The sequence below is a fragment of the Anarrhichthys ocellatus genome, unplaced genomic scaffold (genome assembly GCF_004355925.1).
Source record: "Anarrhichthys ocellatus isolate YVR2014 unplaced genomic scaffold, GSC_Weel_1.0 scaffold36, whole genome shotgun sequence".
Classification (NCBI taxonomy): Eukaryota; Metazoa; Chordata; class Actinopteri; order Perciformes; family Anarhichadidae; genus Anarrhichthys; species Anarrhichthys ocellatus.
The window spans coordinates 1,622,193-1,644,557 of NW_022280066.1; the positions used below are offsets into that span (position 1 = coordinate 1,622,193).

Below are 22,365 nucleotides of genomic sequence, written 5' to 3' on the forward strand. Positions count from 1 at the left end.
ATATAATTTTTAGTGTGAGGACAATATCTCACACTAGCTGATTGTTTCACACACCCTACTCGACATCATCACCACCTCTCTCCTGGTCATAGTGATGTTAAAAGCCGACAGAAATACACCAAAGGTTCACACCCAAGACCTTGTTGTGCTGTTGGTGCCACGTTTAAAAAAGGAAAAACAAAAACCCAGCCTTGGAACCTACGACATCCTCACGCATTTATTCAGCCGCCGTGACTGCTGTGGCAAGATATGCATCTGCCAGGTTTCTGAGGCATACAGAGCTATACAGCAGGTCACTGGCCAACAGAAAGAGACAGGGCGAGAGTTTAGTTACATTCAGTGCATCTTCTTCTTTTACCGGCTCTTTAGCGGGAAAGCTCTTACTCCAAAACAAGACATCCATCATGAGAGAAACATCTAGTTCCTGCCTACTGAATTGCTGGCATGGCTGCAAAACCTGGGTTTGGTCTTTGCCACCTTTTGGAGGCTGTGCCTACAGAATACTGGTTGTGTTTGCATGGACCAGATGTTTAGTAAAGTAGTGAAAGAGATTCCTCTTGATATAAATATATATATGGCATCATAGAATGAAAACCTTTTTTTCCCCTTAAGAATAAAGCAGAACTGTTTGAAGGGTTTTTCTTCTCGGAGCCCTTCACATTATGTCGCACACTCCTGTTCTGTTCTTTGACATGATGACGTCACGTTTGAATACAAAAGGGCTCTGGAGCCAGTGATACCACTCAGAAAGTCTCGACCTCCAAAGGTGCGCAAAGGCAGCTATATTCATTCTGAATATAGAAAGAAAAGATGCAACTAGGAGCTCCCTACAGATGTGTCGCACTGTGACGGGCTGATTCTATAGTTGGGCTCTGAACGTCAGTCGGAAGACGAGGCTCCCCATTTAATCTACTAGCGAGGTTTCACCAAAGATCCACAAGTGGGCAGGGTGGGAAGTGTGTTGGCTGCAAGCATGTAACAATATTCTCCATAACACCACCAGCAAGGGGCTCAAAACCCTCAATAAAACCATTCAAAAAGGATAGAATATCAGAGTCATAGCACTGACATGGTCCATGCTGGTAAACAGCATTAAAACTGATTAGCACCCGCCACAGTCAGCCACGTTACAGTGGAGATTCCCACCCTGCTGCCAAGGCTCTCCAGCTAGTGGACAAGGTGACAAAAGGAGCAGCTGTGTTTGTGTTACCCAGGAAGTGATCGATTGGTTAGTGTGCTAGAGTGGAGCCGACAGACAGACCAACGCAGAGCAAAGGTTTCAAAAGAAAAATATGTTCACAACTAAAGCCCCCCCCCTCCCTTTTAAATCCCACCGGCCCATCACTCAACCTGCCTGCTTGTCCTGTTCTAGCTGTGAGCAGGATAATTATATATCCGTGTTTAAATACACACAAAGCCTATACAGGCAAGGGAACCACCACACGGGGGAAAAACAAGGTTATACAGAGCAGGTTGAGCTGAGAAAATAAAATAAATCAAAGTTACATCATACAGAGGCTCTGGAGGTTATTACAGTGAAGGAGAGGACATGGAGCTCTGAATACTTTTCCATCAAGACCAGACCAGACTGGGCCACGCCAGACTAGAGGGCATTTGAAGCGGCCGAGTGACCCATTGTAGCAGACCAATAAAATATATTGGTCATGACACAAGTCTCGTCTGTGGTCAGGGACCACAGATTGGTATGATATTAAATTGAATGAATATAGTATTTTGTATTAAAATATCTAATTTGAAAAGGGATATTCTTAATTTGAAGTCATTGGCTAACTAGATAATCAGGAGGCAAAGCAAGAAAACAGGGAATCATTTGGAAAATGACTTGATTGTGCGCTAAAACCCCCGCGAAACAAACACAAAAAAATAAAAGTAAAATAAAAACAATCAGCTCACATGAATGTGATTCATAGACTGTTTTAAGATCCAGTTTAGATTCTCACTTAGGTCTCTGGTTGGCCTGGGTCAGGGGTCTGAGTCGACTTGGACTTTGGTCGGTCTGGCCTGGTCTTGACACAGTTTGGGCTGTGACGCGCTGGACTTGCCATCCCTGCCTACATGCCGACGCTGAAGGCGTGCAGCTCGCGGTGGAAGTGCTGGGTGGGCTCGGACAAAACCAGGCTGGAATCCAGGCAGGGGTGCCAGACGCGGCCGAGGCCCAGGGAAACCTCCTTGACCAGGTTGTGGACCGGGTCACCCTCCATGCACACCAACTGGTCCGGATCGAAGTCGACGCTCTCCTCGGAGACGGTCAGGACGCGGAGGCTGGAGCCACGCAGCCGGGAGATGGCCACCAAATTATGGGACCAAACCGTGTAACCTACACACACACACACACACACACACACACACACACTAATCTTTAGGATTAACAATGAATGTGCTACGCAGCTTTACACACAACATTGGATACAAACCATGACGTGATTTATGATAAGATACTGGTTGGATATTCACAGTCATTATATTTTTATTCATTTATATTTTGCTGTAAATTTGAATAAGTTTCTATTGCTTGTACTGTGTTGTTTGTTAAATGTTATGCACCACCCGCCATGTCAAATTCCTTGAATGCGCAACATACCGTGGCAATAAACGGTTCTGATTCTGATTAAGATTGCTTTTCCTTTCCCCATCTCACATAGTTGCCTGGGTGGAACTTTGACCTACTTCTACACAAACACAGGGCCTGTAACTGGCAGGAATAATAACTACGATGTCTCGACCAGCTGGTGTGCAGCATTTGAAAACATGCACATCTCTTCATGTGTGATGTTAATATAAAAGATGTCTCACATTGACAAACCCACAGATTACAATCACTAAACTCTGACATCAGCAGGAAATGGTTTTCAGTGAAAATAAACCCACATGTATGCTGCGTGCACCAGACAAACAGTCAGTGAATAACTCGGGAACACAGCAGTTAGCGGTGGACAGCTCAATGGAGCTAAAAGGAGAGTGAATATTGGACTTTCATCCATCAGAAGGTCACAAACAGAACTTCATATGAATGCTCATCTATCTCGGTCTACTGGATGTGTAAATGGACAACACCCAAAACACTTAACGTAGGTTAAATGTTGAGCTTAACATGACAGTGGCCCTCATTATCTTCAGTTACCACATGTAGAATTAATGATGCCACTAAAAATAAGCACAGCAATTCTGGAATTCTGTAAAACTAGGTTTCAACAACAGAACTGGAATGAAGGCATCATAGTAGTTAGGTGATTTGAAGCAATTGATTATCAGATTTAAAGATACAATAGTTTCTCTTGGCTTCCAACCCATATTTAGGTAATACATACACTACAACCACATGTGTATGCCATCACAAAGTTCACCCGGCACAGACCAGAATTAACTTAAAGTCCTATTACGGTACATCCCCGAAACAGCGAGCTGAACTCACCGTGTATCACCAGTACAGCCAGCTGCGTACATCTCCATGACAAGAGGACCAGCGGGTCTTCGTTCCGATTGATGCTGAGGTCGGGGAAGTCGGGGTCGTCCCTCATGAGCAGGAAGTGAGTCAGCGTTTTGTTGTACTGCTGAGAGATGAGCTCCAGTGTGCCGTCGGTCACCAGTGTGCTGTAACTGTCGAGGTGGAGGCGCTCCAGTGGTAGGCTGGGCTTTAGGACCCTGAGGAGCTCCGAGCTGTTGACCTCCAGGGCCACGATGTACACCCGCAGGTTGGCGCTCACGCTAATCTGGGGAGGAGAGGTGAAACTTGACAACAAACTGAGCAAGAGGCTGTCCTGGAATCATTCTTTCTGACTAGAGGGGGCCAACAAGACGGAAAAAGGAAGATACGCGCTGCATTACCAGTGCTTTCCAGTCGTCCTCTGTAGCGGTCCCGTCTAGCGGTTTGAATTCCAGGGCGGCGCCGTTGAGCAGCAAGGAGAGGCGATGCAGCGGCGTGCGAAGAGGAGATGCCAGCAGACCGCAAAGCTCAGATGTCAAATCGGCAAAATCCAGAGCCAAAGAATGAAGGTTAGATAGACGATCCAACTCTGATGGCGAGATGAGGGGACCTGAGGGAAAGTCAGGGGAGGTTAGTTGTACGAAACATAATATACTGCCGTTCTGGATTTACACCAATATAATCAAATTGTACACACAGATCCAGAAGAACCACACCTACACTTACCCAGCTGGTGGTCCAGTAAACTGAGGTGCTGCAGGGTCTCTGCTGAAGGGTTTGACAGGCAGGCTAAGGAGCAGGGAGTCACCAGACCCAGCATGAAGCTACAGGACAACCACCTCAGCTGCCGGCCGTTAGACAACACCTCCATGAACAACTGCTGGATTCTGCAGAGAGCACAGGAGAGGCACAGAGAGGGTGCAAGAAAATTAGCTTTAAGTCTCTTTACTAGCATAATATTTAAGACGCCATGAGAGCAAATCTAAGACAAACTTCTTCCCAGAAATAAACAGTATATGTGTGGGGAAGGAAGATATTCGTTTGTGCCAAGAGAAAGATATGTAAGAGAACAACACTACGCTGACAGAACATTATACCATATGAAACTCTGTGTGAGGAGCAAACACAACAACAGACTCTGGTAATCTGACAAATTAGAATTCAACACATTTTTTCTGGCTAATTTGAGGTTCACAAAAACAAGCTGACATCATTCGGACCTGTTCTGAAGGTATGACTCGACGACGTGTTTCCTTGTGCTGCCTCCCACCTCACTACCACTGAGCTGCAGAAAGAACACACGCTGGTTGCCATGAATGACAAATACTGGCATACCAAAAGGCCATCGTAATAGGCAGTGATCTGGATCAATGGGCTGTGTACCCCAAATTGAGTATCCTGACGCACATACAGGGTATTTATACATTATAGTGCAACATCAAGGAAGTAACATTACTCATTGATCTTCTTGTCCCCCTGGTGAATTTGGTGCAGTTTGGAGCTGTCCAGAAGTCCCTCCTGCTGGAGAACACAGGTGTCTCCATACAGACTCAGCTTCCGCAGGTTTCTAGAGAGAGAGAGAGAGAGAGTGAGAGAGAATGTTAGGAATATGAAAAGGAAACAACCGCAACAGTGCATTTGGTTTTCACTGTGTGAGTCTGTGTCATTGAGCTGACGGACAGGTAACAGTTACCATGAAAGCAGTGTATCTAAAATACATTCAGGACGGGTGGTTCTTCTTTTGTGGTTTAATCCCATTCAAACCTGGGAAATAAAGTCAAACCTAATACATGACAGTTCTGCCTTCATCAAGAGTGGGTTATGAAGTTATGTTCTTCCAAACTAACAACGGGTAAACATCAGTGTGTTCGTCATTACTGACACATCTGTGTCATAAAAGAAAGCATTATACCCCATTACATTTTAGTAACAGAGAACCAAACCTAGCAGCACAATTATCTCAAATGGATGGTTTCACTGTCGCCTGTTTGCTCGGTCAACATTTGTTGAAGTCATTACTGCTGGAAGTTGTGTAGCTGGTTCAATCGCATGAAGCGCATGAGAGGTGCTTGGGAATTTTTAACAGAAGAAACAGCAGCTAGAGGAGTAGTTTCACCATTTCCAATGCAAACAACATCAGAAGAGGGAGGGTTACCTCATAACTCAAACTGTAGCCATTTTGTGTAATATAATCCAGCCCTGTCCTGTATATTGCTGGGTCATCTCCTATCCCGACAGAAATATGGCTGCATTGCACTTCGCTGCACTGCCGCCTAGATCCCTTTATATCCCGCTGCCCAAAATAGATGTCCAACAATCAAGCAGCAGACTATATGCCACAAGTCGATGCTTTGAAAAGCAGTCCCACTCGACCGCCTGCATCTGTTTTGACGATGACGAAGATCAACGATGTAGGTTGAGGGAAAAGATAATCAATCACACGTTGTGCATTATGTTTGATGAAGCCCACTTCCTGCAAATGAACCGAGAGCTAAGCTTCAACAAAATGAAACCAACAGCAGGCTCATGTGCAGCTACTTAGTGTGGGAAAGCGCTAGTTAAGGAACAATGAGTTATCTATCCCCATTATTTTGAACATGCACCAGTACCGCTGGAGTTGGACATATGTTAGCTAACCTGAAAAACTCACTTTTTGTCACCTGATAACATGGGAGCTTAAGTTAGATATGACAGCTGGCATCTGTCTTTATCATGGGTCAACTGGTTTGAGTTGATAGAAATGGTAAATAGCAATGCAATAACATGATAAGCCAAGTATGGGACATTATATTATGACACACTGCTAAAAATACTTTGAATTACTCAAACTAGTGTGCTGAATGGAACTGGGACACCGGCTAGTTACATCAGTCTGTGTTTGAATGGAACATATTGGAAACTGCTCAATGAGAAGAAGTCAGACAACAGAAAAGGTTTCAACGCCCTCAGCAGAAATAAGACACGAACAGTGGATGGCTGCTATTTTCAGCACTACAAAGCACTGTAGAGAATAACAGAGAACGTGGGAGAAGGTATAACAGAGAGATAAGTTCTGCACTGAAAGTAGGAAGCTTAACGTTCAAAGGAACGTTTTACTTCCACAGCAGAAATGAGCCAAGTGGCTCGAATGCATGTGTGCAGCACATCGATGGTCACATCTCACATTATGCAACGACATAGCAGAGATAAATGCGTATCCACATACACTAAATATGTGTGTGTGTGTGTCAGTGCTGATATCAGCAGGTCGTGGCCAACAAAGCCTTCTCTAGCCACCACCACGGCTGCTGCATTGTATCTGCTGGTATGAAGACCCCAATGTGACGTAGAAAACACAACTGGCAACAAAAGACACGCAGACGAGCGTTTAACTCGTCAATGAAGCCTACATCATACATACGCTGTATCATTATTTTACGTCTGTATACATATGACAAAGCAAAACAATACTGATATATGAATAACGTGTTCAGAGGTATTAAGATAACGTTGGATGCTGACTCCAGCGCAAAGACACGACCCTATTACGTAACTCCTAATGTCAGGAGTTTGTTTATAGCTAACTAAGCTAGCTAGCTGCTAGCTTACTGCGACGCACCAAAATACTACGAAATTACAAAAAAAGTGGAGTAGGGAGTCACGCAAAACCCTGAAATTTAATGTAAACAAACGCTCAAAATTGGATTTTGGAGCAAATTTAACAATACCTGTTGTTGCGGATGCTGGAGAACACACACAGCACCTGGTCCAAGTAGGTGGCCATGGCGTCTCTCCATCGCTCGGAGAGCTGCGGGTCGCTGTCGGGCTGGTCCATCCTGGCGGACGACGGGTCGCTGTTCAGAGGACTCAGGTAGCCTTCCACCGGTGCGAGCTCCAGCTGCAGCTCCCGCACGAAGGAACCGAACTTCCGCATGAGAAACTCCAGCTTCGGGGTCTCCTCGGAGCTGGAGCCGCCGCCGTTACAACCACCACCTATCCGCAGTTTGAGCTCGGTCCACAGCGCGGGGTAGAAGAGACACTCCCTCCATCGAGAGCACACGGCCGAGGCCCGCAGCTTGTCTCGGTCCGACAGAAAAGAGAAGATGTGGACGATAAGCTCGCTGGGCAAAGCCATGGCTCCGACACCCCCGCACAGAGCCATGGCGAGCTAAGAAAGCTGCTGTCCGAAAACCAACCAGCTATTAAATAAATGTTACAGCCGTGTTTTAAAAATGGGGGCTGCAGCAGCACTTCCTCCTCTCGGTGAAAACAAACCGTTTTCTAGCTTTGCCTTCAATACTATCGGACCGTACCACTATAGTTCAATGCACGGGAAACAAAACAGCTCTCAGAAGTGTTACAAAATATGACAAGTGTCATCAATTGTGTTTAGTCAAATTACGATTGTCTTTATTCACGCATGCTTTAGTGGAAATTCACCGTATTTGTAGTAATCGGTAATCGCATTGCCTCAAGTGAGTGGTTTAGTCCTGAAGTTCTGTTATTTTTGCCATACCGCCGTGCTCCACGAGAGGGCGGTGCTTATTTTGGAATTGATTCAAAACCAAAACACAACGCCTCCAGTTCACACCCCACTCCAAACACAGGTCAGAGGGTGAACAAAACCAGACCACAACATAAATGTAAAGGGACTACAGCTTTTACACAAATGATATGCCTCAAGGAAGTAATAGCAAGTAGTAGCCATAGACTGTATTAACAAGGGTAGCAGCCGGTATATTATAGGGCTGTTGCACTGGAATGCACTTAAAAGTATTCCTGTTATTTTGTCTATCTGTGAAATCATACCTATAAACCTTCACTTCAACCTTTGTTAAATAAACCAACAAGTTATTTAATAATGAATGGCATCCTTTCAGCCATTTGATTAATAACAATAACTTTAAATGGACAAAACATCTTATAAGATAGATTGAATAAGATCATCCTTTATAAATCAGGGATCAGACATTTGCAGTATTACAACAAGAGGCATCAGTAAAAAACAAAGCAAGTATAATAAATCAGTAGTCAAACAGTAAAGATAGTATAAATCAATTGTTTGCCACTTTTTGGTATGTGCGGCTGGGAGCAGTGTTGTATCATTGTTGATTAATGTAATGCCATCGTGTAAACTGCTCCAGTAAAGGTGCAAAGGTTAAATTTGTCATGTGAGTGTGTCTGCACGTAACCATTTCAGACATTTAAATCACAGTTTGACATTAATGTTCAAATCCTTCTGACAACATTATATGTTCCCCAAATGTTATTGATCAAAACACAACATCAGCTGTTGTAGATCAAACCTGTGAGGCTGTGGTCATGGTTCAGTTTCTCTACCCACAATTTGTGGTGTGGGATGGGATAGCAATGACTGCAGTGGGTCCGCTCATTCAGTTGCAGTTATCATCACAAGATGGCAGTACAATGACTTATCACAGCAGCATCAAATTAATCAAATTCTCCTTAAAACCTTTCATCACTACTGGGCCCCTATCTCGTCCATTCTACTTCAGTCACAACCACTGATTTCCTGACAAGTTACTTGGAGGAGGTGAGGCATGGAGAGAAAAAGAGAAGGAGATTCTCCGTTTAGGTCGAAGGCAAGACCTGAGGTTTTGCTCTCAGAGTCTCATTCATTGTGTTTGTGTCATTTCGATTGAAAAAAAAAAAACCCTGTAATACTTTTCATGATAGCAGTGTTGTCACCACCCTCTCACCTTTCAGCCAATCACGAGCCTCGAGCAACTGTTTGCAAGCAAGTTCAACAACCACTTTAGCTGTTAGATTTCTGTTCTGGTTGATTTTTATTTGAGTGGAAACCATGGAATTCAGCAGTCTGGAGCTTTCTTGTTTATACATTTCAGAATTGTGTGAATATTCATTTTCGTGTGTACAATGTAGAAAAACTGTAATACGTCAGAAATTGCATACAATGCACATACTAGCATGTGTAATATCGTTCAACATACTTTTGTGTGAATAAACAGTAGTATGCATCTTTTCGGACACACTGTACTGTAATAACTAAGTTCCTCAGAGCCTCCTTACTGGTTGGAGACGCATAACCATGGTAACACATGCCAACCTCATGTGACCAAACGAGGATTTGTGAGAATCATAAAGTCTGGACTAATTAAAAAATGTATCAGCCTAGTAAAGTGGAATCTTATTGACGTTACAGAGCTGTTGTCTGTTATGAATGTTGTCGTCATTACCGCAGTGCATTGTGGGACACTAATGCTGGCCTAGTGTCCAGTTTTTGCATGCAGTAATATTTAACCGCTATTGATTTCAGACATACTAAAAAATCTTTCTTTCTTTTTCTGTGAATGTCACCAACGTCACCCAGTTTATAATTCTGCAAATATATAAATATTGTAATACTTTCAACAGTGGGCCATCTGCTCAGTCACCATTGTGTTACCTTCTTTGTTGATAGTGACTGAACAGACATTTATTTGAATGAAAGTCTTAGAGATTCCCGCTTTAAACAATGTCAAAGTAATTCTGCTGTATATGAACACAGACACAGTAATTAAAACCCTCCTTTATTTAGTTTAACAAGGCTGTATATGATACTTAGCCAGCCAGCTAACTAGCTGCGTAGCTTGGTTTTTTAATATCGGAGACACTAGCTGTCACCCAATCCAGTGGCCGCAGTCCTCTGAAGACCGCGAAGGCTGAACCGAGCGGTTCTACAGAGGACTTTGTGTTTGCGTCACCAGCTGTTCCCGCCCTTATATATCTACATATACGTATAGCTATATATACACTACACATTCAGTTTCAGTATTTAGTTTTTATTGTGCTCACATGGTGGGTACTCATCAGTATTTGTTTGTGGTGAAAATACAAAAATAAATACTAATACAAACTAGCACAGTCACCTCACAGGAAGGCCCTCCTGTGTGGAGTTTACATGTTCTCCCCATGTCAGCGTCAGTGGGTTCTATCTGGGCGATGGTGATTCCCCCACAATGTCAAGACATGTTAGATTAACAGAGTTTATAAGTAGGTCTAAGATTCACTGATCCAGTGAGTTTGGTCCACCAGAGAGTCCTTAGATGTAAACCATAATCCTCAAAATTAAAAGAAATTAATGCTTGAAATATATCACCTTGTGTGTAATGAATCTGTATAATATAAGAGTTTCACTTTTTGAATTGAATTACTGAAATAAAGTAACTTTTCGATGATATTCTAATTCATTGAGATGCACCTGTATAACCGGACGACTCGCTCTACCCCATGAGCCACATCCGTCCCTGTGTATGTAAATACGTATTAATCCATAACTGACTTTAAAGACCATTGTAATACATGCATGTATACTATTACATCAACAGGGAAATTATTAAAATGATTTACAATTGGTGACACACTTCTGGTTTATTATGCTTTATTTAAAAAAAAAAGTAAACATCAACAGCATTTTTGAAAGAGTGTGCTTCTGTATTCACAACATTAAATACACCAATTAAGCTCCTGAAAGGGTTTTCTTTACAAATGAAAGAAAGCTAATATTATTATATACCAGTTAAATAAAAGTGGAAACAATAATAATTTCTGCGTGAATCGAGCAGAAACATCTTGTTCTTCAATGCAAAACTTTTTTCAGAGAAAAAGAAAAAAGTTAAATCATTGAAAAAAAGCTGCCTTTTACAGTCACTGTGTTCTTTTTAATAGGCTAATAAAAAGTTAACAGTATGGAACACTGTCTTCCTATCAATATTAGGATATGAGGCAATAACAGAGATTATCCGAGCAAAGGACAATACAGATGAGAATACTATCTACATTAAAATATGACAATGCAAATTAGAAGAGCGCTAACGGAAGACATGTATTTTACAATCCTCTGTGTCTCTGCTAACACTGCCGGCTCAAGTGAAGCCTACCGGAACATTCACATTTGTGTAAAAGTACATATTTTCAGAAATGAGTCAACAACAGAATTTGTCACATATTAGGTGCATTTTCTTTCCCATAGAACAATGAATTGTTTCCTTTCATCTTAAAAGGTGAAAATTGCAATTTCAAGTCAATCAGAACATTATAAAAACATCTGAGCCTCTCTTTGTGATACTCATCTCATCCACGTACCGCGGCTCAGACTGCTGACTGGAGGCATCCCAGGTGGCAGCGGAGGGGGTAGCTGATTGTGTCCAGCAGCTGATGGTGGTGGTGGGTACCCACTGCTCAAACTAGGGGCCATCCCTAACACTAACGGAGGAGGAGCAAGCAAGTAGCTATAGGCTGAGAGTGGAGGAGTGTGGTAGGATGTGGTGCCTGGGGGGTAATGGTGGTAGCCCAGCGGTGGAGCACAGGCCTGGGGTACAGTGCTACAACAGGAGCCCTCTGTCGTCATCATGGATTGGAGCTTCTGGTAACCTTCGCTGGACATCAGGGAGCTGGAGGTGGGGAGGTCCATGGGTGGAGGAGGTGGTGGAGGTGGGCAATGGGGTAAAGGGGGGGGGGGTGGTTTAGATGACAGATTTGGGGCTGGTGTGTAGGAGGAAGGGGGTTTAAGGTCTGTGGGAGAAGAGAAAGAGGCTACTTAGCTGGAACACAAAGGTGCTTGCTGGTCAGACATTGATCTGAAATGGCACGCTGACAAAGACCATCCACTGCCATTCTAGCAAGTGACAAATGTCTTCTTCAGGGCTATGCACTGCATAGTGTGAAGTAAATAGTGATGTAACATTATTAACCATGAAAAAGGTGAAAAGTAAATACAAATATTGTGGGCACAAAATATTGTTACTGTGGTCAACTACAGTCATTTCATTCCAGTTTTATGGCAGTTGACAACGGATGCTCTATCTAAATGGCATTAAGGACCGAGGACACTGACCTGGGTTTATGGAGACTGGAGGAGGAGGGGGCGGAGGAGGAGGTGGAGGAGGTTCTACATTTGTGAGTTCTGGAAAATAAAAAGACAAGATACAGAAAAAACATGAATGAGCTTAAACTTACTTATACGTCATTCAGTGGGTTTGGTGTCTGCTAGCAAGGAGGGATTTTTACTTACTAGTCGGCTTGCTGTCATCTTTGGGAGAGGGCTAAAACACAAGAGAACATGGATCAGTCTGATTCAGAAAAAGCACAATTTAAGGCATAAAATGAAACACAGGCCCACTCACCTGAGCTGGTCTAGGTGGCATGGGGCTGGTCTGAGGGGAGGCCTTCTTGGCCAGCGGTGGGGCAGTGGGGGGCAGAATGGACAGTGGGTGGGGGTCTTCACCAGTCCCTATCGCTCCATCAGGTATCTGCTGCTTGGCCTGAGAATACAAGTCCAGGATCTGGTGACAGATATCTTTGTAATGAAGGAGAGTAGGAAACAGGAGAAGAGGTAGAAAGACATTACAACTTTATACTAAATATACGATGAAAAATGTGGCAGTATTCCTTTTACCTTCGAGCACCTCCACAGGCACATCATAGACAAACTGCTCCCACCAGCGCCGGGATGATTGCTTGGAGGTCCAGTCCTGGATGTCGAACTTACTGAGACGTCCAGCCAGATACATGACAGCCACAGCTATGATCTGTGGCTCCCACTGCAGGGCCACCATGGTACAAAGGCTTAGGAGGAGCACAATGAGTAAAGTAATCATATTCCCCTTGTACACACCTGTTAATCTTGCACATGATAAATTCCACAGAGTATAAGAGAAACAGAGTTTAAAATGATTATTTGACACTTTAGGTTATTCGGCCCGACAGAACCATTACTAGAACTAGAGTTTACTGTCCTTTCATCAAATGAAAAGTAAATATACTGAATATGTTATGTTATTTCCTTGGTCAACCTTAAAATCCAGATTTCAATCACAAATACTGGTTTTTAAGCTTACCCGTCATTCACAAAGGTCCAGGCCATCTGAACCAGCTTCTGTACCTTGTTCTTGTCACCTGGAAAACAGTAGCAGTTTGTCCATCAGCTTTCCTCCCTCTGCAACTGGATACTGGACTCTCTAACCAACAGAACCTAGCCTGTTAGGTTAGACAACTACACCTCCTCAACCAGAACACCACCTGTCCACAGGGTTGCGTGCCGAGTCCTCTACTCCCTCCTCACCTTCGAATACACGCCTGCACATGGTTTCAACATCATTATCAAGTTCACAGACAACAGAGGCTGGTGAGAGGGTGGTGAAACCTGCCCAACGCATCACCAGTTCTCCACTACCTGCCATTGAGGCTGTCCAGCACAAGTGGTGTCTGCAGAGGCCGCACGACACCTCTCACCCAGGGACGCCATTTTCTACTGTTTGTCGAGCAGCCGTCCATCCTCGACCACTGCAGGTAATGTTAGCAATGCCATACGAAGTTTGATCATAAGAACGGGCTGATCAAGGAAAGCTAATCGCTTAGCTAATTGTTTAGCTGTGATTGTATTTTAAGGATTTGGGAACTTCTTATAGATTGTCGGGTGAGGCTGCAGCCATGACCCAGCCCATGCATCTGCGTATGTGTATGCAGGTACGCATGCATGCGCGTGTTCATGTATGCAGGTACATTCGTGGATTTCAATTAGTGGACAGGCAAAAAGAAAATAATAAATAAATAAAAAATACTAATAAATAATAATGACTGTAATTTCAATATGAATAGGATGGGTGGTGTCACGTTTGTAAAAACATAGTAAAGGATGACCAGATGGAGTGGTGTTCTGTCGTACTGTATACGATGGAGGTTAGATTTTTCATTGAAATGTAATCTGTCATTAAGTTTTTCCAGTGTGTGATGTGTGGTATTCCTTGATTTTCAGTTCATGAGGATAGTTTTCTTGGCGATAGTTAGGGCTACGAGGAGTAATGGGCTGTTTGTTTTGCTCAGATTAATTGTTGAAATGTCTCCTAGTAAGCACAGTGAAGGGGATAATGGGACGAGGCAGGTATTACACTGCTGTAATAGTGTTGTGGTTAGATCTGTCAGCACAGGTGGGGTTGGTAACTAACTTTATCAGTTAAAAGACCAGTGCGGATAGTACTTTGACTATTGACATTTTGAGTGAACTTTAATTTTGAGTCTATAGTTTGGTTATTGGTCCCTGATCTCGGGGTGGTGCCCCGTTATTATTCATATTTGTTAATAATCTTAGTGACATTAATAATTGTATTAATGTCAATAATTTAGTTTTCATACTTGCTGATAACCAAACATGCTCCTGCCAGTTCCGAACAGCTGTCAACTCCAAATATACTCCTCCCTGTAGGAATGTTCTCAAATTTACATTTGTTGTTGGCATTGAAACAGTAGAATCATCAATAGTGAGCAATTTAAACATTTCTGCTGCTGCCGTTCAAGAAAGACATATGTTTGTTTACATATGGATAATAACATTTTCTCACAAAATAATCAAAAAGAACCGATAAGAGTATCGATAAGAGTACTGATAAAACCCTGACGATACCATCCCTACTCTCATCACGACCACAGACATGTTGACGCTCCTCTCCTCTGAAAAGGCACTGCTGTAAGTGGTCAATGGACTGTACTTGTATTGAGACCACTCCACCTTAACACACGATGTCGTCATCATTCACCCATTCACACCGAGCCTCTGATTGAAGAACGACCCTGCTCTACCACGGAGTCACAGTCGCCCCTGTACTGTTCCAGGACCAGCAGGCTCAGGCACAGCTTCTTCCCCCTCAATGTCACCTTGCTGAACTCTGCACCACGATGGCAGCAACCCTCCCTCCCCCACCCATGGTACTTGTGCTCTGTGCAATGACGATAAAGTTTAATCTAGTTAAATTTCTTCTGGAAATGTTGTAAATGTATGAGACTGTATTGTTTCAATACTAACAATCCTGGCACAGATTTAGGCAAACTAATTAATGCAGGCACACAGTCGAGGTCTAAAGTGAAGTTAAGTCCCTGTTTTTCTCAATATAATTGTATATACTGGATTTTTGCCAAATATCCAAGAAAGGGACAAAAAGAAACAGAAGTACCTTTGAGTTGCTTGGCATAGCGCAGCAGGAACTGGTAGGGATGATCCACCTGCAGGTCAAACTTGATGGTCTGCAGCAGGATGCGCTCCAACACCATCACCTCCTCCTGTAAGGAAAAGCATTCTGCCTTGAGCATATGGTGACCTACCCAGCACCCCAGAGATAGACAAACTTACAGTCTGCAGGTTGTCCGTTTAAATTCTGAAACTTAAAAATAAGATATGAATCTTAAAAGACCTCAAATATCAAAATTACGGGTGTAATGGTTCTCAAAAATCTCGGTTTGGTTTAATACGACACAGTGGTGCCACCGTTTTGGTGCCACAGAAGTGTCCTCGATTTTAAAATATTGTTATTCATTAAAACTGATATCATAAATTATGTTTTTTTTATTACTTTGAACAATGATTGATTCATTTATGTACAGGAAGCTGCAGCAACTCCAGTGAGTGTCAGACAACACGTTGTCTGTTACGTCGGGTGGGTTGTCATGTTGAGCGCAGTGGCTCCACCGAGAAAACATTATATTTCCCACAATTTAAGCTTCTGCATTTTCCAAATGCACTAGTATTATTCAAACGTATTGTTCGGTTTGTGAGCCTCGTACCAAACGGTTCAATATGAATATGTGTATTGTTAAACCCCTAATCAAAATATATATGAAAAGGGAAAAATGAAAAATAAATATTTTATTCAAAACAATTCCAGAACTGAATCTTATATTTAGCACAAAAATACGTTTCCTTCACTTATTTTTAATTTGAATACATTGTTGTACTTTTCCAAGTTCAAGACCAAAACTTTAACTTTTAGTTCCAATTATGTTTTTCAAAATGATCAAAACTACCGGCCTGGATTTGGCTCCATAGCTTCCCATAACAACACTACTTTAGGGGAAATAGAAGTCAGATGGCAACTTGCCGTACCACGGTTTAGCACTCTGCCGCTCCCGTTACCGCAGTTTCACAAGTGTGATGGAGAACTACGGTGGCTTTCAGGGAACAAAAAACACTAAAGGGCTCTCACTAAAGAGAACCAGTGTTTGATTTGTCCGTTCTGGGCTACTGTAGAAACATGGCGGTGCAATACGGTTAACTTCGTGAAGAGGACCTGCTCCATATGTAGATATTGGGGTTCATTCTAAGCTAACAAAAACATGATTCTTAATTTCAGGTGATAATGCACTAATGCAAACATAAACATCATATTGCATTTCTGCCAATAATTCCCCTGAAATGCTGCGCACTGAAACTTTAATAAGGCTCAGCAGGACAGCCCATACAATACCCTTCAATTATAAAATACATGATCACAAACTGTAAACACATGAATTAACCTGCCAAGGCTAAATAAACAAGACAAAAGAAGGCAAACCACAGGCAACAACATATTTTTGTTTAAGGGTCTTAAATAACTTTTTTTCTTTTTTAATTCAAGCATGTATAACAATTCTGTTGTTTTGTTTGTGTCATTTCTGCTAAATATGTGGGTCGCAACTGCTTTAATAAAGTTTTCCAGCACCATGGACAGTGACATTAAGACAAGATTAAGTCTTGACAGCTGCATGTGCCTTTATGGAAGGTGCATGTACAAACTTTAAGGTTTGAAAAAATTCACTTACAGTCAAAACACTGTGACTCTCTGAGGTTAATTGTGATAGAGACACAGGGCTGAGAAAAGAGAAAACTAAAGGCTGGGGATTGTCATTTCTTCAAGAAGTTCTCTGAATCCCTGTCTCAATTTTCCAAAATATCAGCACTTTCAACAACACAGTACGAGTTACACCCTGATGAAAGGAGTTCTTGCTACAGACCTTGGGATCATCTCCAAACTGAGCAAACTGGATGTCGTTGAGCAGGCTGCGGGCTGTCTTGATGATGTCTTTGCACTTCTTCGGAGTTTCCTCCACTTTGCCTGCTAGGAAAAGGCAGCATCCTCCTGTCACCTATGGAAACAACATGTATTTCTTCAAACTGTACAGTAACTTCTGTTGTCACTGTGCTGTTTGAGTAATGTGTAGACTACGGACGATATAACATAAAACAGGTTAGAGGTTGAGGTCGTCTTGTCTAAACAGGGCTGTTTAGACATGTGCTTCCAAAACACAGTGCAGCAGTTCAGTGTTTCCTCAATGAATAACATTTAGAAAACATTACATGCTCGAGTTAAAACGTACAGTAAAAAAAACTGCACTATTGGCGTTGTGAAAGAACTTTGGGCTAGCACAGAGATCTCCAGACTGAGACTGATGAAGAACTACATACTTACATATCTAGGGAACTGCTTGAAGGAGTGGAACATGTAGAAGCGGTGGAAGTAAACGATTCCAGTAGCCAGTGTGTCATAGTGTCTGCCGCCATAGAGGTTAAGAAGAGTGACAGACGGATCTCAACAATATTAGTATTATGTTAGTCTTTCTTTGTCTATGGTCAGAATTGAAATGAGACAATTACTGCTGATGAGGGGCAGCTGCAGTATAACTACAAATACATTTAGCCAAATGACACATTAGTTTACTCTGTAACGTTAAGTTCATTTTTGTCTTCATTCTTGAAGGCTACACATGCACAATGCAGCCTAGCCTGTAGCATTACACAAAGCAGTCACATGAACGTGTAGGTTTCACATACCGGGTCAGCTGTTATACAGTGCAACCGTGTACGCTCTGTTAACCAGGTAACAATAATGGTTCTGACTGTATGTAACGTTAGGTGATATATAGCTACGTTAACTAGCCAGTATGTTCCCCACGGAAGGATACAGCCCAAGCCGCGTGCCAACATCAAAGATGAAGCGAGCCCCCTCTCTGCGGTACCGGGCCTCAGTGGCGGGGTCCAGCCCCTCTGACTGGGATGGGGTGTGGGCCAGGTCCTTTTTGTCCCAGTACCAGCATGGCTTGATGTGTTCCAGGGTGGCCGCGTCCTTCCTGTCCCAGATTAACAGGGGTTTGATGTGGTCCAGGGTGGACAGGTCCGCGTTTTATCCCGCTGGCAGCAAGAACTAAGGCTGGGGATGAATTCAGTTGTCTTACTTTTGTGGAAGAAAGCGTCATGCAACGGCTAGCGACTGTTTCAGCAAGGCGGCGGACAACAGATGCTGCTAGCTACTGTCACATCTAGCGTTACTGGACAGCAATGGAAGTGATACAACCAATTAACTACTGAAAAGCACGTCACAATGTGTTCAACCTAACCACTGTTGTATTTACACAATAATGTCAGTAATCATCACAGGTGAGATGTCTACAAAAGGAATCCCGTGAATGTATAAAAAGTTGTTCTGTAGTTGTAGCTGTATTCTCTAGTCCAGCTGCAAGCGAGGGGAGCCACTCCATCCAAACAAAGACCACCGGCCCACAGTGGAGCAACATTAATGATTGGCACCTCATCAGCCAATCATTGTTGCCAACATTACCATTTATGGTCATTTCAATCTTTTGAAAAGTAAGTGTCCAATTGTAAGGCGTGGTGGGAGGGGCATAGATAGATTTACATACATCAGCCCCTCCCATGGACTGAATAGGCTGTTCCGCGGGCGTGCTGCCACACAACCTATTAGAAGGCCGGAGTCCAGTCCCGTTTCTGTGGGCGTAGTTCACGACTACTCCAATCACACCCGCAGCTCAGTCAAGGTAGGGTTCAGTGCAGGAACAGAGGAACTGCTGCTGTCACTTAAAAAAAGGTATGACTGAATTGGATAAATGTTTATGGTCTGGTTTAGTAAAGACTGACTTGGTGTTGAGTGTAATTATGTATAAATGCGTGCATTGGGTTTAGAGGCACTTGTATTTTAACAGGCAAGGTTAGCTAGCCAGCATGTCCAGCAGATTAGCCTGCTCCAAAACTCAGACTGATCCGTTATCACTTGACAGTTTAGCAGCTAACAGCTAGCATTGGGGCGTTTAGTGAGTCCAGCCAGTATAACGTAGATGAATGAGCTCTGTTCACCGTCGCCCTGCCCCGCTCCCAGCTCCTAATAAGTCTCCGCTCGGATGGGCGTGAATCCTCCAATGCTAGTGAGCTAAAGTTAGCTGCTGGCCTAGTGGAAAACACTACAAACGACCCGATTGCAAGCTAGTAAGGTTAGTAACTCTAACTCTTAGCTAGAATATAAAACCTCTCTTGTGCTATGTTCTAAAGTACGTCCCGACACTAACGTTACCGTGTTAAATACATATCATTAGATAGTCGTATTGCATATTGTTGTAGCTGTTAAACCGTTTAATTTCAGTGGTCAGTTCGCTGATAGCTGAGATTAGCATTAGAGGGGTATTCGTGACAAACCACGCTGCTAACTGAGACATTACCCGAGGGGTGTGTGAAGTATCCCCAAGTTTAAAGAGCTATATTATTCTCGTGCATTGTCCTTCCCTGCAAGTTTAGTTACCACAATTTAAGCGAGTTCTGTTCCCTTAAGGCTCGGACAGGAACACAGTTTTGTCTGCATGACTTCTGTCAGCTACTTGTATTGTTAAGACATAAAGTTTCTACCTTGTACACGTCTGACTGATTTGACAAGTTTCAGAAAAGTAAAGTTGGTTCTGCGACCCATCTGTGGTTGTCTTCATAACCACATGATTTCCTTTCATGTAATTCAAACCACTGATGGCTATGCTAGAATACATCTTAAAGCTGCAACGAGGAACTTAAATTTAGTTATTTTCTCTGATTTCTTTTTTTTTTTTTTTTTCTGACTAGGCGCGCGCACGATCAGTGAATTTCAAAAGTAATTGTCACAAATAGGTAACTGATTTAAAGCATTCAAAAGCATTTAAAATGCTTTAGAAACGGGAGGTCTTAAAAATCTACTTTGAGTAAATATTTTAAAGCCAAATCAAATAGTTTACAGGTTTTCCAACAATTTCTTTATAATGCATATAATACTTGACTTTTTGTTATTTATAGGGCTTGCCTAAAGGCAATAAAGTAGTCTATTAATATGATATATGAGTTTACAGTTGATTACAATTGGTTCTCTGCATTGTGTAGGATGCTTTTTGGCCTTTACACTTGTATTCTCCTCGCTTCTTCACAGTACATTTTGTTTGTATACGCTGGCGTTTCAGAGAATAATGCAACAAACGGCTCGTTGAGCATAAACACCTTTTGTGCGTGCTTGTAGCTCACGCGCCATCTGCAGAGGCTCTCGCTATGGTGCCACGCGCAAGTATAAACACTATAGTAAACCGAATTCTAATGCAGCAGGGTCTGACCAAGCCCCCAGGAAGAGGGGGTGCGGTCATTTGCTGGGCTTTGAGGCAAATTTCACATAGTGGCCAAACCGTGGAATTACAACTTCCAGGTCCATCACGTGATGCCATTGGTCCCAAAAATACTTCCCCCCCATTAACTTAAATTGGGAAAGAGATGACTGTAAATCAGCTGATTTTATTTTGTAGGTAAATCAACTTCCCACTACGAACACTTGAATAGCCCTAATTTAAATCATTAGGTCCTACATGTTGTAAAAGACACTAATAGTGGAATCCAGAGTCCTGTTCCTTCTTCTGTTGGTGTGAATGAGCCCAAGGCCGAGGGCTCCGAGGTGGGGTTAGAGAAACTCTAGTGTGCCTACAGTATGGAACGACATCCTGTCATTCCATTCCATATTTTGTCAGAATCCATTTAATTTTGTAGCCTACTTGTAGAAGCACAAATAACCAGGAAAGTGACTAAACCAACAAAATCTGAAGGGCCCAAAAGACAGTCTGCTTCTGAAATGCTGCCCTTGTTGGATGACACATTGTGGAGGACGGAACAACAACCGCGGAGGGATCTTGGCACATCCACCTTGCTAGCCTACTACTTCTTCTTTCTGTAGCCTGGCCTATGTGCTTTGTATGTTCCACAGCTGACCCATCTGGTTTAAATAAGGAGTCACGTGCGTCTGCCTGACCAAAACCAATTGGATAAAATGTGATGGAAGTAGCCGTGGAAACTAATATGGATCTATTGAATCACGCTTATCAAATAAATCAAATACTGCTTGATAAAGGATTTGAATCCAAATGACATCGCATGCTCTGTGCAATCCACTGCAGTATTGCGAGAGGTGCCCGCAACAGCCCACACAGTTGTAATGTATGTAGGAGTATAAATTGGGCATAACAAGTCGTGTCTGTCTGTCGAAAAATATTTCAGACATGAAAGTGCTCTCAGCAAGGTCTGTGGATTATCTTGAGTGACCAGGTCAGGATTTCTGGACAGAGACATTACTGTTGAGTTTTCCAAATGTTTGTTTGCACTTTGAGCACCACAAGCCGAGAGCCATGTTGTCCCAGTGCAGTTGAGAGAAGGCAGACATCTCTACGGCCACTAGGATGGGATTGTACTTTGGATATCTATTTTGAACCTACCTCAGTGTAACACATTTCTACATTTTTTTTTTTTTTTTTTTGCATTTGTTCTAATGTTTGTATAATCGTACAAACTTCATCTTGGGTTACTGACTTGCTAAGTATAGTGAGCCTTTATTAATTGTGCAAGCTTGAAGTTAACCAAATCTCTAACTTTGAAAACATCTGAGTTTATACACATTATGTTGTGTTAAGTTTATGATGGGCAGCTCTGTTTACAAATCGTTTAGTTTCCTGTCATATCAATTGGATGTTGATTGTTCTGCCTCCAATCAAAACCAAAGTCTGTTCAAAGAGGGGAGAGCATCGCTCCCCCTTCCATTTCTTCTGTATCTCACCCAGGACACTGATTTGTGCCAAAATGTTGAGTTTAATCGTATCCATTTGTTTACTCTGCATATAGGTATCCACATAGGTATGTTTGTATAGCTCACGTGTCATGATAACAAAGTTGTCATCTGTTGTGGAATTGTTTAATTCAACTGATGAGGTTTTCTTCAGTGTTTCATAGCATTCTGCAGCTGAGACAGCCCAACTTTCACTTATGGAAGAATACTCTACCACCAAACCACAGCTGAAGTCATGCTGTTACTGAGGAGAGTGGGAACAATATAAGT

At 42.7% G+C, this 22,365-nt stretch overlaps 3 protein-coding genes across 4 annotated transcripts in view; 1 reads left to right on the plus strand and 2 right to left on the minus strand.

The window, feature by feature from the left end:
• Positions 1-765: 765 nt before the first annotated feature.
• fbxo33 (F-box protein 33) lies at positions 766-7,863 on the minus strand. Its single transcript, XM_031866823.1, has 6 exons — positions 7,153-7,863; positions 4,902-5,012; positions 4,172-4,332; positions 3,847-4,055; positions 3,434-3,731; positions 766-2,338 (listed from the first exon to the last, which is right to left on the minus strand). The coding sequence occupies exons 1-6, from the start codon at positions 7,584-7,586 to the stop codon at positions 2,073-2,075; spliced, it is 1,479 nt and encodes a 492-aa protein (XP_031722683.1). The 5' UTR covers positions 7,587-7,863; the 3' UTR covers positions 766-2,072.
• A 2,957-nt stretch (positions 7,864-10,820) lies between these two features.
• Positions 10,821-18,372, minus strand: LOC116393979 (cyclin-K-like; the record flags this gene model as incomplete). Its single annotated transcript, XM_031866722.1, has 10 exons — positions 10,821-11,959; positions 12,252-12,350; positions 12,459-12,489; positions 12,571-12,743; positions 12,843-13,012; positions 13,285-13,342; positions 15,394-15,499; positions 17,207-17,338; positions 17,662-17,743; positions 18,155-18,372. Coding segments are annotated over 10 exons (1,515 nt in total), but the record flags the coding sequence as incomplete, so codon positions are not given.
• Positions 18,373-18,985: 613 nt separating this feature from the next.
• Positions 18,986-22,365, plus strand: part of setd3 (SET domain containing 3, actin histidine methyltransferase) — a 29,733-nt gene continuing 26,353 nt past the window's right edge. Inside the window, exon 1 of one of the 2 annotated variants that reach the window (XM_031866757.1) lies at positions 18,986-19,074. The gene's annotated coding sequence lies outside the window, so the exon portion shown is untranslated. Of the gene's footprint in view, positions 19,475-22,365 lie in introns of both variants that reach the window. The other variant, XM_031866758.1, reaches the window with a different exon arrangement.